Raw genomic sequence first — 16,419 nt, forward strand, 5'->3', positions numbered from 1 at the left:
ACTGGGCATCGTATAATGCTGAATAATATATCCTGAATGCATTTTAATTATTTGAACTAGCATATTTCATTTGCCCCCAGAAAACAGGGCAAGACAGAGCTACATAACCTTTAATGGGATGATTTATTAGTCTAAATTATATTTGTAAAAGATATGTGTTAGTGATTTGAGTCTCATTTTTTTCTTCAATATCATTTGATTTACTTAAGCATTACTTTAAACAAGTAATTACTTTAGAGCAGGGGATTTACTGCGGCCCATGGAGCTCTAGAGAATACATGTAGTGCTTCAGGGGACCAAGACACCCCCTCTAAAGTTGAGATCACAATTCTGGGGATGTGCATTTTTCTGAGGAGAAAGTTCTTAGCTTTCATCAGAATCTCAAAGGTTAAGAACCCTGGACAAAGGGGAAATGGAGCAAGAAAGAATGTCTGAGCTATTTACGTGACACCATCTAATTGGTTTTCAGTAGGAAAGTTCCCTGTTCACATGAAGGTAATGAACACAAAATTATAGACCTGAGTGGTCAATCGTTACCAATATAACATGTCCTTCCTTTACAACTAATTTAATTACTTTAAAATGGGCTGTGAAGCCTCAGTCTTCTACAGCAGGTGTTTTGTTGTTGTTGTTTTGGTTTTGGTTTTATTGTGTTTTTTTTAATTTGGCCACGTGGCATGTGGGATCTAAGTTCCCTGACCAGGGATAGAACCTGAGCCCTTGGCAGTGAAAGCCCGGAGTCTTAACCACTGAACTGCCAGGGAAATCCCTACAGCAGGTGTTTTTAAATTGGAGTCCAAGAACCCCTGAAATGAAACACAAAATTATGTGTGTGTGTGTTGCCCATGTCCATTTTCCTGGGGAGAGGGGTCTCTATTTTTTCTAATAGCTTCTCAAAGGGTTCTGGGGACTAAATAGCAAAAAGGTCAGGAACCACAGGATCCACTGCTTCAGCAAGAAATGTGGGTCTTTCTGCCCCTTTGCACTTACTCCCTTTGCTTCTCCAGGCAGCTACCACTAATTGTGGCCACAGCGATTAAAATGTATGGATCAGATCAGGCAAGCACTGTGGTGATAATGGAGTCTAGGTACACATATGTATGTATGTGTGTGTGTGAACCAACAGGAATGAGGAGTAGCGATGGCCTGGAACAGAGCTCTGAGGAAGCCGTGCAATGGGGTATGATTCCCTTTCCCAATACAAAAGTAGCTCAGCTTTCATATTTTGAGATGTTGAAGTTTCCATAAAATCTCATTTGAAGAGAAAAGGTTCTGCAGTTAAAAAGTGGCCAGGAAAATACTGGTGTAGGCTCTTATAGGATATTAGCAGTTCCTGGCTAAACATTCACAGATCTCATCAAGATAGCTTGGCACGTTTGGCGCTCACAAGACCAAAAGCAGATGGCTGGTTAAATGGCACTCTGTAGTCAATCTCCAGATATTTCATGAATAGAGAAGTGAAGAATTCAGCGTCATCCCAAGACTGGGACCTGGAATATGAAATGGGTAGGGAAAAGGGAGAATTTTCTGAGGAATATTTGACATTGAATTAAAGCTAGAATTTGGCTACCTGAAATGTATCCACAGGCAATGAATGAATGGTAGTTGTTTGGATGGATGTTTGTAACCACTTGATTGTGTGTGGCTAGTGAAGACCGCATCTACTGTGATTAGTTCAATGTTTTCTCAATTTCAGATCACTCTCCTATAATAACACTTTAAGGTTAAAAAAAAAAAAAAAAGGTTATCTACCGTACCTTCTCCAATAGGAAGTGGATCTGGTCCCGTTTTTTCAAAGTTAATAACTACACCACTCTGAACTTTTTGAACTAAAGATTCTAAACATTGATTCAACATTCTCTGTGTTCTAACACAGTAGGAGCGACCTATACCAGAAGGAAAAACAAATAGTACAAGTTTGATCAAATAAAACACTACTTAACTATACAAGCATCTGAAATCCTAAAATACAACTTGAAATAATCAAAAGTACACTGGCAGCAGACATCACACTAATGATGAGCTTAAGCAGCAGAGTTGAAAGATTCGGAAGGAAAAGAAGTAAAGACTGGATGTGGCATTCAAGAAAAATGGTACTCTGCTGCCCTGAATTTTTCCTTTAGAAATAGTAAATATTGCCAATACCTCCTGTGACTTCACACATCTGTGTAATGGCAGATTCATCAGTTGGTACACTCCCTAGCTGCTCTGGTTCAGTAGAAGCCAATCCAGGCAAACGCAACACCAGGGCAAATAACCTTTGATCCCAACGAAAAGGTTCTTTGGTTAGTTCACTTCCAGGCAGAGGAGAATTCAAAGGCAGATGAAGCTGATAAGGCAAAATTGGAAAAGTTTCATCATAACAACCCATACAAAAATGAATCAGTTCAAGGGTTATGGAGTTCACTTTTCTTTGATGTCCTCAATAAAATGAGGCAATCTTTCAAGGATTACCAAGATGGAACGTTTGCTCAAACTTATTCTTAACTGAAATAGCTGCATGTTCTCTGCCATTTAAATGAAATTTGAAAAAAAGAAATCTCACCTCTTCTTGAACACCAGCAGTACTTGTTAACTTGTTTCCATCTGTGATGGTAATTAAAATAGATGGTTCTAAAAAAAATGGATTTCTCCCCTAAAATACATTTTAAAAGTATTAGAGCTGTGTAAAGTAATAGCATTGTATTTCAACTTTTACATTTGCCTCCATTGTATTTCAACTTTTACATTTGCCTCGCCTGTGATCTTTCAAGTGTGTGATAAAATTTGCCTGGATAAATAAGAAGGAAAAGATTAGGGACTGAAGTGGGTGGGAATCAAAATAACAATCCCTGCAGAGGTAACATTCAGAATAAACTGAGGAATTCTTATAATTCAGGAACTCCCCAAACTATAACATCCAAATCCCCCTCTCCCTCTGCTTTCCAAGTAATCATAAAAGAAAGATATTAAAGGGATTATACTGGCAGCATCCTCCATACCCGGGTATCATTCAGAATCCTGACTTATGCTCTGCAACCTGGCCAGTGACTGGTTATTGTGAGCAGAGTTTTTACAGTGGGAAAGTGTAATGATAACATCAGCAAATGCTATTCTGCCTTCCTCTTATACTAGAGCTTTTTTGTTGAATTGAGAGGGACGAGGGACTTAAGGACTCTGAAAGTTTCTCTTCAATTGTCTTGTTCCAATATTCTCAGCAATGTATTCATCCCATGATAGCTGATGATCTGATGTGTAGGCAATTTTAAATATTTTGTGGTCAAGCCACATAAAAGACTCCCCCGAAACGATTTTTGTTAAAGTATGTATTTAAAAGATACACGGACCTCCTTTTGGACGTTATAAAAAAGAGCAGAAAACTTGGTAGCCATGCCCAATTTTAAATTCTTACCCCAAGTCACCAAAATAAATTAGCTGTACTCACTCAAATTATTTTTTACCTGTCCATAGTTGTCTATTCCAGATATTAATCTATTGAGATTTAACAAATCAAATGAGGATCTTAGAGCCTGACCAAGAGTAGTCAGTCCAGAAGCCTGAAGATTTTTTAGTTCACTCATGAATGTTGCGTGATTTTCCTTCCAACCAGCCTGCAAACCAAACATTTACAAAGAAATTCCCAATTATACAATGAACAATATATAAAGTGCAAACAACCACCAAATAGCAAGTATCAAACCTCTAACAAGTTAATAATTCTTTAATCTACTTCTATTCTATATCTCGACTGATCAAGTGGAACACAAGCAGGCCATTAGTTTCAGAAAGATCTGCCAGCCTTAATGATCAAGAGCAAAGATGCAAACAATGCATTCAGTCCATTATCGCTGGAGGGCTTTGGCTCAAGAAGCCTAATTTGCTATTCAGGCTCAATCAAACCTACCAAAACACCTCAGTATTTACCTTAGTTTGACACTGAGGATGAGCACAGAGCATGGGGCAGAGGAAGGAGTAATTTTTTAAATTCATCGTCCTTGATAGAGACAATTAGCTATTGAGTGTCTGATTTACATGAACTTTTCTAACCAAGAGTTTTTTCTCCCAAACAATATTTTCACTTTAAACAAGAGTATAGGTGGAATTATAGGAATGGAGCCACAACTATGTGGAGACAATCCTTCTGGCATCTTTAAACATTCAGAAAGGCGCAATTCTAGAATAGAGGAGAAAGAAAAGAAACAAAAAGTTTTGACAAAGAAGCAGCATCGCCTAGGCACCCCCAGCAGCTATGAACAGCAGCAAAGACCCAAGGTCAACAGCCAACATGCTCTGATTGAATCATTTGTAGAACAGAAGGAAAGGACCACGTTGACTAGTCAGCAATGTGGCTATAAAGACAAAGCAGCACAAAACGCCAAGAAGAGAAGCCAAAAGAAGATGGCAGCTAACAGTAGGTCACAGAGGAATAGGCCAGCAAAGGAGACAGTAGACAGCACAGCCTGGCAACTTTGTGGGACAAACAGGCACCTGAGTCTTGGTAGCCCTGTGGGCAGTAGTGTAATATGCTGAAGGTTCAAGTCATGCCAACCAGACCAGTAGAGCTGGAGGTGGAAAGCTAGCGCAAATAATGCAGAGCTAAACGAAATGACTGAAGTTTCATGTTCAGCTAAAGACCATTATCCACACAACTATAGCAAACACTATCTTTTCTAGTTTCATAGCCTCCTAAAGCAATCTGGGTCAGAGTGACTGAAAGGCAGAAAAGGGGCCCATTGCCTGTACCCTACTATGAAGCATATGCATGACCTTGAGCAAACCTGTCGGCTCTTAGGACCTAAGTTTCATTATCTGAAAATGAAGAGGATTAGATAAACAGGGATACCGTGTAAGGCTGTGCATGTTACAACCCTGGAGAGCCATTCACATTGTGACCCATGAGAATGGAGCCCCCCAGGCTTGAACAGTACGCAACCTCCATAACCATATAAGGTGAAGGTGATAAGATCCTTTCTAGTCCAACAGTCTGGATTCTGTGAAATTAAAAATGTGCTTTTAGGGACTTCCCTGGTGGCGCAGTGGTTAAGAATCCGCCTGCCAAAGCAGGGGACACGGGTTCAAGCCCTGGTCCGGGAAGATCCCACGTGCTGTGGAGCAACTAAGCCCACGAGCCACAACTACTGAAGCCCGCGCGCCTAGAGCCTGTGCTCCACAACAAGAGAAGCCACCGCAATGAGAGGCCTGTGCACTGCAACGAAGAGTAGCCCCCGCTCGCTGCAACTAGAGAAAGCCCGGGTGCAGCAACGAAGACCCAACACAGTCAAAAATAAAATTAATTATTTTTAAATGTGAGTTTTCTCTCTCTCTCTGTGTGTGTGTGTGTGTGTGTGTGTGTGTGTGTGTGTTTCCTAACATATCCTGTAAGTCAAAGGATCTAAAGGTAGAACCTTTCCATGTATCATTCCTTTGGCCAGATTGTACATATGACTTATAGTAGCTGGGAAAAGTAGAGGATGTGAATAATTCCTTGTGACCCAAGGAAAATCTTACTGAACTAGACAAACTAAACTTTAGTTAAAAGGAAGGATTATGATTTGAATTGTCCTAATCAAATACTTAGAAATATCAGCAGGTGATTATAAATCACACTGAATTCAAAACTTAGCTTTCTTATTTGGGGTAGAAGAGAAGGTCTACAGCTGCGGGTGAGGGAGAGGGATAGCATCAATTCTCTCCTTTATTTATCCAACAAATTTTTATGGACCAACTATGCTATGCTGGGCAGAATGCTACATGCTGGAGATATCAAGAGGAATTAGCCCTTGAGGAGTTCCTGCCGCAAAGGAATAAGGAATGCAGTTATGGAGACGGAAAGAACAAATGACCAGGGAGTTAGGGAAGGCTTGTCACAGAAGACGGGGCATTTGAAGAAGTCTAATGGCATGAGGAGAAGATCATGGGATCCCCACACTGATGTGAGGAGTGGAGGGGGCAGGGCAAAGGAAGAGAACAGAGTTCATAAAAGGACGGAGCTTCCTGGGGAACCGCAAGTAATTTGATTATCATCACTCTGAGTACGCAGCAGGAGGCAAAGCTGATAAGCTGGGCTCTGACTATAACGTGCTGTGTACATTGTGCTCAGTAGTCTGGATTTTATCTGTTGGCCCTGGGAATGACCTGAGGTTTTTAATTAGGGGCGTGGCATGATCAGATCTGTATTTTAGCAAGATCGTTCTGCTGGGAGTTGGAGAATAAATTGTGGGGTGGAGGGGAAGCTGAAGCTTGAGGCAGGGAAACTGGTTTGGAGAATGTTGCAATAGCTTATGAGAAAAGTGATGAAAGCCTGAGCGAGGGCAGCGGGGATGGAGAGGAGGCTGCAGATTAAAGAAGTATTTCAGAGGTGGAGTCAGAAGGATTTAGTAGCTAATTAGGGGCAGGGGTGAGGGAGAAAAAGGGTCATACATTAGGTTGAGTTCTCTTGCTTGGGCAAGCCTGTGAATGGTGGGGTCTTTCACCCAGAAGCCACTTTACAAAGTTGACTTTTTTTTTTCCAGAATGGCTTCATTTAGCAATCTAACTTCTACACTGTACACTCAGAGTTACATCTGCAGCGAGTGTTGAACTCCTGAGAGCCACAAGATAGTTCAAGGCATGACTAAAGAAAAATCAGTGAACTACTTGATCTGGTAAAGGGTTGGGATAAGGTTTGAGTACCACCTAAGCAAGCACCCTATAACTCATCTGTGTTTAGAATAATGTGTCCTAATTGTTACTAATCAATCTGTCAGAATGACTGCTCTTTAAAATTTCTTTTCTAATATGAATTGAAAACATTTTACAAATTGTTTCTGCACCTGAATCACTGGCATTCAATTTTAGGTCAATTCCAATCCTTTGCAATGAATTAGACAATACTTGAAATTTGAATGGTATTCCTATCACAGTACTACACAGTGTATGGGCTACATTTACAACCCAAAGCAATAAACTTCTTGGTAGCAGTTTAGCTCCTTCAAGAGAAGAATTAATGCCCCTAAGCCCAGTCCTCAGAATGCTGAAGGGGAAAAAAGGCCTACAGAGTGATTTAAATATCTAGAGAACCTTATTAATGTGAAAAATTCTTCCAAAAAGATAATTATTAGTTCTAGTGGGAGAAAGTATGTTTATATTCTTCATTCATTGCTTGCAGTTGATTTTTTCATAAATGAATTCAGGACAGCCCGTTGACCTTCTTTCATACAGTCTTTTATTTCAAGTAGCTCCAAAGATATCCTACTCTCATGTCAGTAAAACCTTTACTCCTGATAATAACTTCCATACATTTTTATGGAGATTTACAGCTTACAAAGCATTTTCATACTTCACATTTGCCTAAGACAATCCTATAAAATAGGCATGGTATTACCATCTCTATTTTGTTTTAACAGACCAGGAGGAGGTAAGACTTGAGTATGACTTGTTTGTTGGGGGGATAGTGGATAAGTCAGAGAGGCACAGTCTGGAGTTGCACTATCTGATCCAGTAGCCCCCCAGCCACTGAGAACTTGAAACATGGCTAGTCTGACTTGAGATGTGATATAAATGTAAAATACACATGGGATGTTGAGGACTTAGAACGACAACAAAAAAGAATGAAGATATCTCATTATTTATTTTTCGACTGATTGCATGTTGAAGTGATAATATTTTGAATGCTTTTAGGTAAATAAAGTATATTACTAAAAGTGTCACCTGTGGCTACTAGAAAATTTGAAATGCTGTGTATGGCTGGCATTATATATCTATTGGACAGAGATCATCTAGAGGGAACTGAAGGTCAGGCAGGAGAACTTGGCCTTGCTTCAGCATAAAATAGGCTCATTACAGCTTCCAAGGCTGGGGGAAACAGGATCAAACAGTGTCTCAGGAAGGTCAGTCTGGCAGTGAATTATAGGATAGACTGGAGAAGAAGCTGTAGTCAGGAACAATAAGCTAGGAGGTTAGAATAGGCATCTAGGCCTGAGGAAGGGGTTAATTGAGAAACATTTTGAACCACCAAGATAGGACTTGGTGACAGACAGACCATAGGCCTAAATGAGACAGAGTAACAGATGATTACAAGACTTCTAACCTGAGACAACTAAAGAACAGAGGTTTAGGACAAAGGAATAACCTGGGGTGAATGAAATCCTAAACTAAGAGTTTACTGTCTTCACAGGTCAAGTTTTTAAAGTCTCCCAGAAGTAAAATGAGAATAATGATGATGATGATAAATAATAATCATAGGTAATATTAATCAGTGCCTATGTGTCAGGAACTCACTTATGCTAAGCAGAGCATTTTATACCTATCCTTCTCATCTGAGCCTCATAACCACCCCATGAAGTAGATGCTATTATTATATCCATTTTATAGATTAGCACACTGAGGCTCAGAGAGGATAAACAACTTGTCCAGGTCAAAACAACTAATAAATGACACAGCCAGGATTTGAACCCAGGTAGCCTAACTTTAGAACCCACCAATGTAAACCACTATACTAGAGGTTCTTCTACCTATTCTACATATTCACCTCATAGACATGTCTTGTTATACTAGCTTAAAGGTTCATAAGTTTAATGGAATTTCCAAATTTCATTAGTTTAAGTCTACTTTCCCTGATGTCAGAACGCAGACCAGTTGGGTGTGGGGAGCAGTGAATTAGGACTTGGAAGACCCTGGTCTAATCCTGGCTGTAACTAACAGGCAAAACAAGTGGTCCAGAGTAAGTCGTTTCCCCTTACTGGGGCTGTTTCCTCACCTAAGCAATGAAAAAACTGAAAACCAACTCTAAGGTCCCTTCCAGTTTTCATATCCTATCATTCCATACCTTGTATCCATCCTTTATATAAATCTGACTAACAGAAAGAAAATGCCTCATATCTTAATAAATATGCTAATTCAGGTCTGGTTTAAATTTGTATAGCCAACTAAAGACATCTTTGAATATCAGCAGGAAGAGTATGGGCCTTTCAGTCTGTCAATGACTTGGGTTCTCCCCGCAGCTCTACGGACTAGCCCACTAGCCTTTTATTCCCTACTCATATCACCACAAAAAGGAGAGAGTCTGTACTCCTTTCCTCAGAAGGGCAAAGCCTAAAAGAAATATTTTCTACTACCCTCTGCACCCCTATTTCCATGTCCTTATCTGGTATGTTCTCTGCCATATGGTGCTTAAAGGGTAGGTTTTGCCCCTATGACAGAACTATAGTGGAGGTCTGTCAACATGTGAACTATTTGGAAGCTTTTTATGAACACACATCTAAGTTATACCCTCCAGTCTAGCTTTCCTCAGGAATAACGCTGTTATTTAGAATTCTGGCGGGCTCCTGTGTCTTATTTCTCCATTGGTTTCAATGGAGGAGGGAAAGGTAGGGGTGTTATTTAATGGCTCCCCCAAACCTCAGCACCCGAACACTTGTCCTTCCTGAACTTCATTCCATTTCGGCAGGACCATTTCTCTGATTCATTGATTTTTATTTTATTTTTATTTTTTAAAATGAAGAACTCTTTCCTCCAAGGAAATCTTACCAGGAAGTATAAACAAGTAAAAGAGATAAAAACACATCAACTGTCCTTGAAGAGGATGTGGCAGTGGTGTTACAGCCCTTTCTGTAAACGCCTGCTCTATCTCTGAAGGTCACTTGCAATCCTTTTCCAAAATATAAATGATCGTGTTAGACTCAGTATATAGTGCAGATTTAATGAACACGGTATTAACTTCTCCATCCAAGGTAACTGAAAAACATTTTTTTAGGGCAGCTGCGTCTAGCTTTCCACAGAAGAAGCGCCCCTTAAAAGACCATATAGATGGAATATGTATAAATAAAAAAACAGTTGAATAGTTAAAATTCTCTAGGGTGACAGCTCCTGAAAGAGAATGGCAGTGAATCTTTTCAAATAGCAAAAATAATCCTTCTCTATTACAGACTGTCACAAGCCAGGCTCTCTCACATGCAGCGAGAGAACCTCTCACTGGAAGGGCATCACTTGCTCTGTCCCTCTGACTGGGTGCTGAGCCACTGCACTAACCCATTTTGAGCACATGCACCCGAAAGCCTCTTTGGACCCTACCCTGAGGAGGAGTTCAATTCAATCCAAGGCTTCCTAGCTTGTTAGCAAGCCCTTCACAATGAATAAAAAGCCTCGCTGGATTCCAGAGAGAAAATACATGTTGTTTCCCTCTCCTTGACAAGACTTTTTAACTTCTATTAAAGGAAATGAAATCAGCCTGGTAATATTTGCCCTTCATAAACTCATATAGAGGGCTATCCCGAACCTTGGGCTCTTCTAGGTGGTTACAAACAAGATGATTAACGGATTTAAGTATTTTCCCAGATGTTGCAAGTTAAAGCCAAAGAGTCTAAATTTAGCAGGGCCATCATTTCTCTTGTTGAAAGATAAACTATTTTCCTTTTTCCATCTGCTCTCCAGAAGTTGGGGAGAAACTTGCTCTGCAACAACACAGACAATTTGAATAAATCAACTTCAATGGCATTTTTCAACTAACTTAACTTTCTTCTCCAATTTAACATTCTATCATCTTTGTCATCACAAACTGTTCTTGTGTTGGTAAAGTGACCAGTGGGACAGGATGACATGAAAAATAAGAAGCCCTGCTTTTCCAATCAACTCTGTCTCCTGAGAAGACAAATGACTTTTCCCTTGGTCTTTGCCCTTAGCTTTACATGGAATATTTGTGCGAGTTAAGTTTTCAACTTCGAGAATTTTCTTCTCACAACTAAAATGGACTCCAATTCTGATACATATAAGATGAGGTTTACTTGCCCTCTTAGGTAAACAGAACACTGTAACAGCTGAAATCACTTTAATATGTTCAAATGTCTTTTTTTTTAGTATTTTATTTTATTTTATTTTTTTGGTGTGTCTCCATATAAAATGTCTTTTTAAATTGTGTTTACAGCTAGAGCACCTATAAAGGAGGTTGTTAAAACTGTGAAATACACATTAGGAAGATGCTATATCATTGAAAGAATAGGATTGTCTCGCTTCTTGTATCAACTTTGAAAACTCTTCTCGCACTATATTTTCTGACCCTATCTGACACAATATTTTTCCCTTAATACTGTAGCAATTTGGTCTGATTTCACTTTTTTTGTGGTTTTCTCACTTGACTCAAGGTACTGATACAGTTCTAGGTTCAAAGGAGACATTCTATTATTCTGTGTTTTATATGTACTAATACAGCTTTCTCTTGTAAAATTACTTGTTTTAAGACTATCCAGTTCTCAGGACAGGAATAAAGACACAGACGTAGAGAATGGACTTGAGGACACGGGGATGGGGAAGGGCAAACTGGGACAAAGTGAGAGAATGGCATTGACATATATACACTACCAAATATAAAATAGATAGCTAGTGGGAAGCACCCGCATAGCACAGGGAGATCAGCTCCGTGCTTTGTGACCACCTAGAGGGGTGGGATAGGGAGGGTGGGAGGGAGGGAGATGCAAGAGGGAGGAGATATGGGGATATATGTATACATATAGCTGATTCACTTTGTTATAAAGCAGAAACTAACACACCATTGTAAAGCAATTATACTCCAATAAAGATGTTAAAAAAACAACAACAGAATATCCAGTTCTCTTGGATTCCTTTTTGTCAAATTTACTTCCCCAGGGGCACTTCTTAGTGTCCTGAACTTGCTAAGATACTCGAAGCCCATTTTATTTGATTACATCAATTCTCTCCCAGAGAACTCTGAATGTTATCATTCTGTGGTTCAGTCCACCAATTTTCATCCACAAGCTTCAGGAAATACTACCAGCCAAGACCACAAAAAAAGAAATCTAGCTTACTTGAGTCTTCTACTTTTTAAAAAAATTCTTAGAAATTGACCCCCTAATATATTGCAGAAACTTATGTGACAGTCTGTGGCCTGCTGAATTGTTTTTTCAGCAGATGGTTAAAGACTCTCATAACCACATATTTTTAAGTAAACCAGGCAAAGACATGATTCAGTTTGATTCCACCCTCACAAAGTTCACCATTTTGTGTCTCTTTAGGATACCTAGGATAAGGTGTTTTTTTTTTAGTGGATTAACAATCATCAGGATTAGTCTAAAATATCTGCAAACTTCATTTATGACTTTTCAATTCTTACCCAAGGGAATTAAGATAAAATTATGAAGTAGCACACCTCTCAGAGTTCATGTGAAAGCGTAAGATCAAAAGAAATTTGATCTCACCAGAGGATGCTAACATGTAGAAACCAAATTTTCTCCTCTGTCCAAGAGGCAACTGAACTGTTACTGAAAGGAAAATATCATAGGGCTGCAAAGAATTTACCAAACTCGGTCAGATATAAATGTTAAGTTTCCTCTTTCACTCCCAGTCCATTTCAACTGTAGCTACTGACCAATACTCATTATTAGAAAAAAACAAAAACAAAAATCAACCAACCAACCAAACAAACAAAAAAAAAACGCTATCGTGCTGAGCACATGTTCAATTGCTTAGGTTTGGGGTTCTGATAGGAGATATTTTTATGAACACATACACAAGATAAAAATCAACAAAAGTGGTCTTGGAAAATACACAAGGACAGGAGTGAGACTAAGCCACCCAAACATTACAGAAAGAGTTGAAGAGAGGAGAGAGCAGAATGGCCATTCCTTACTTTCTAAAGATCTTACGGCATCTCTTTCCTCCAGACTAATTCTTTTTAAAAAATTCTCTCAAAAACTTTTTATGAGCTGTTTTTTACATTATAAAAGTAACGCACGTTCATTGTTAAAAATCCCAACAGAAATACAAAGTTAGTCTATCTCTTCACCAAATTGTCAGTACCACTATTCAGAGGTAACCATTGCTAGGAATCTGTGCTAAACATTAAACTGTTGGCAGCAAACAGAAATGACTCCAATAAGATGAAGTGGCATTTACCAATAAGATGGAGTGACCAATTTAACCAGTAGGTACGTGATACAGCACTTTAACCACTTACAGAAACTGTTTTCTAAAATTTAAAGCAATTTTGGGACTTCCCTGCAGGTCCAGTGGTTAAGACTCCGCGCTTCCACTTCAGGGGGCGCAGGTTCGATCCCTGGTCGGGGAACTAAGGTTCCGCATGGCATGCGGCGCAGCCAAAAAAAAAAAAAAAAATTAAAGCAATTCTGAAGTCCCCCTGACGTCCCAGCCAGAATTATTCCACTTCCTGCCTTTCAGTTATACAATTCTCTCCTGACTTTTTTTCAGAAGGAATAGTGGAAATAATCTAGTCTAATCCCTTCATTTTACAGATAAGAAAACTGCCACCGTAAAAGGTTACGTGACTTGCCCAGGGTCATGTGTCTAATCAGTAGCTACCAGACAGGCTATCCTATGACCACTTTTTCAAATCTAATTTTTATGAAAGTACCTAGGAAGACTTTAAATAGACTTCTAACATATAGCTCAAAAACTTCACTATGAAATGGAATTTACAATGTCTATACCCATGTAAACTTTTAAGAAAAAGGAGCACTTTGCTCCAAACATCTTGCACGTTCTCCTACAAGACATACAACAGGAGGGACCCCCAATTTTCCAATGTCATGGCTGTATTAAAGACTAGATATTCTCCCTGGAATCCCATTATCCACTGTCTAGCTCCCTTCCACAGGGACAAAGGCAAAGAGGGACTGGTTAAATATACGGCAGGGCTTCCCAGCATCTTGAGGCCAATTTAAATAAAAACATCTTGGTCTGGTTCAGGCTAATCAACCGCTAAAGGTCAGAGTCCAGCTCTCTCCCCCTTCCTCCTGCAACTTCTCATCATTATAACAGCTTTTAAAGCACCTTCTGTCACATCCTCCCCCTCAAGTCACACCCTTGCTGGCATGCTTTCAGTTCATTTTCTCTCCTCCCCCAGGCCTCTGGTCCCTCTGGCTCTCTCTCTCTCTTCTCCCTTTGGTTAACTGATGGTCTAAGAGTTGGCATCAGGAGTGGGAAGACAAACTCAGGGGGTGGAAGAGAGAGGTCTGGCTGAAGGGCAGGGCTCCTGTGGGGAAATGATGGGAAATACGTTTATACAGACACATGGAGCAGGTCCTAGAGAGCTCAGAATGGCAGACTGAGCAATTTTGACTTGATTCCATAGGCACTGGGGAGTCTCTGAAGGCTTATGAGCGGGGGAGTGATATGATGAAACCACCTTTTTTAGAAAGTTAGCAGTTGGTATGGGTAGAGAGTAGGAATTTGGGAAGCACTTGGAAGACTACATAAGAAGGTTGCTATAGTGGCCAAAGCACAGAAGTCAGGACCTGGACTGAAGTGCTGGCAGCAGAAATTGAGTTGAAGGAACATATGTAAGGGACATTGCAAAGGGATAGGCCTCAGAAGAAGATGGAAGGACAGGATCAAAGCTGAATAACGTCCACTGTGCAATCCTGAGTGACAAAAAGATGGGGAATATAGAAGACGGGATAGTTTTAGAGCCATAAGCAGGTCTGTTTGACATGCTAACTATGAGCTGATGGCAGGAGAGACAGGCAAGTGGAGATGTCCCGTCGTCAGCTAGCGATGCCCGGGTAAGAAGCTGAAGTTGGGGAGTAGAAGGAATATTTGAAATCATGAATGAGGTAGGAGGCATTCAGCAAGGGAAAGAATTTGGCAGATAGGGAAAGAATTATCAGAGACAGGGGTGGAGAAACAGAAGGGAGGAGGTGATAAGTTTCTGGAAGGAAGAAGCATTAACAGTTTCAAATATAGGCAAGGACAAAAAGAATAAACATTAGTAAATTAGCCCAAGTAGCTATATAGTAAATCCTAAGACCTTAATAAACTATATTTACTTTCCTCAGTAGTACTACTCCTTACTCACACAAACAAATGTCTTGTTCAATAACATTCAAGTCCAGAGTTTGGTTCTTAGTACTAAGTTTAGTGAACTATTCGACTTAACAGGGCAGGATATAACTAACGAAAGAGTAGGTGCATATGGTTGAAGATACAGGCACATATATATTAAGATAATCACGCACATATGGTTTAAGATACAGAATTCTACTTTTTCTGAGAACATCTGGCACATCTGGCACAAAAGCCTTCATGTAACTTTTCTCTGGTTAAGACCCCAGTGGCTAAGTTGGCAGCACCTCCAATCCTCTGAAATCCATCCCTTACCAACCTAACTAAGCAGGAAGGGGGGAAAAGTTATCTGCCTATGGCAGGGGTGTGGCTTGAGGAGAATGGGAGATCTGGCTGAAATGGGGAGCGGACCATTAGATCAGGCACAGGTTGAGAGAGAAAACTCGGCGAAGGCAGTATGGCATGCTCAGGCCTTTAACAAAATGGCTTCTGCCTCTCCCACGGGCTGTGGATTAAAGGAAACTAAATGGCTACTGTGGAGTACATTGACTGTCTTTCTTTTCCCTATAAGAGAAACATTTATCAGGAGAGTGACAGGGTGAAGATGATGTATCTGTTTCTGAAGGCCATTAGATCGCCAAAAACCACCGTGTTGCTTTTTCAAGCCTACCGTTCCTCCCATGGGGCCTACTCGGCCTAGGCCCCAGTACTCAACCTCTACTCCCCAGCTATCTCAAGTTCCATCAACTGAGAGTCCCAACAACTCCATCTCTTTCCCTGAGTAGGGGCATAACTGTGATATCAAAGACCAAAGTGATTCACAAACAAATGCACCATGATATTCACCTACAAAGAATCAGAGAAATAATAAAAATGGTAACACTGGCAGTAGTCATTTTCATTCATCGAGTGCTTGCTCTAGTATCAAACACTGTCCTATCAAAAGCAACGATAAATAATAGCATGATCCCAGGACATATACCATAATGAGAAAATACCACTGAGAAGTTATTAAAAGGAATATTCTACCATAATTGACAGGGAAAGTGAAGTGGCTCATTACTTAAGACTTTGGAATAGAGACAGACCTGGGTTACTATTCAGTTGTGTTACTTAACCTCTCTGGCCCCCAGTTTCCTTATCTGTTAAGTGGGGATAATAATAGTACCTGTGATTTAGGCTGGTTGGGAAGATAAATGAAATAAGCACTGTACATTCATTGGCACATTGCCCTGTACATAAGTATTATTCAAAAATGTCAGCTGCTATTATTAGAAAGCTATTATATTATTGTTCATTATTATAAGGAAGTAGATATAAGTCGAATCATATCTGTAAAAGCCAGATAACACCTTTGACTATAAGATAGGTTTTAGGAGGATCTAAAACTAGGGCTACAAAATGGTTCCACATCATATACATGCTATTCATCAACGTATCTGTACTCTCACCGAGGCTCAGAATTAGACATTGGTATTTATTCCTTAAATAGGAGCCATTACAGTAACAAAAAATAACATTGTCACTCCTGTAATCCCCCTTAGGAGGATTGAGCTTAGAGAAAGTAATGATCATGGGAGCCCGCCCATGGCCCCACTTGGACCTCCCCCCTCCTTTTAATGCTACTGATGACTTCCCATGATATAAGAC

The 16,419-nt window shown here is 40.0% G+C and overlaps 1 protein-coding gene across 10 annotated transcripts in view; it reads right to left on the bottom strand.

The window, feature by feature from the left end:
- The window catches only part of INTS6L (integrator complex subunit 6 like), a 51,725-nt gene that overhangs the window by 25,688 nt on the left and 9,618 nt on the right, over positions 1-16,419 (bottom strand). For 9 of the 10 annotated variants that reach the window (XR_012329328.1, XM_033849311.2, XM_019919051.3 and 6 more), the window contains 4 exons: positions 3,441-3,590; positions 2,546-2,635; positions 2,146-2,329; positions 1,758-1,886 (listed from right to left, as the gene is read on the bottom strand). Coding sequence is in view for 9 of the 10 variants with exons in the window: in XM_033849311.2 (XP_033705202.1) it covers positions 1,758-1,886; positions 2,146-2,329; positions 2,546-2,635; positions 3,441-3,590 (553 nt within the window). In the remaining variant the exon portion in view is untranslated. The remainder of the gene's footprint in view (positions 1-1,757; positions 1,887-2,145; positions 2,330-2,545; positions 2,636-3,440; positions 3,591-16,419) is intronic. The other variant, XM_033849313.2, reaches the window with a different exon arrangement.

The sequence above is a fragment of the Tursiops truncatus genome, chromosome X (assembly GCF_011762595.2).
Source record: "Tursiops truncatus isolate mTurTru1 chromosome X, mTurTru1.mat.Y, whole genome shotgun sequence".
Lineage (NCBI taxonomy): Eukaryota > Metazoa > Chordata > Mammalia > Artiodactyla > Delphinidae > Tursiops > Tursiops truncatus.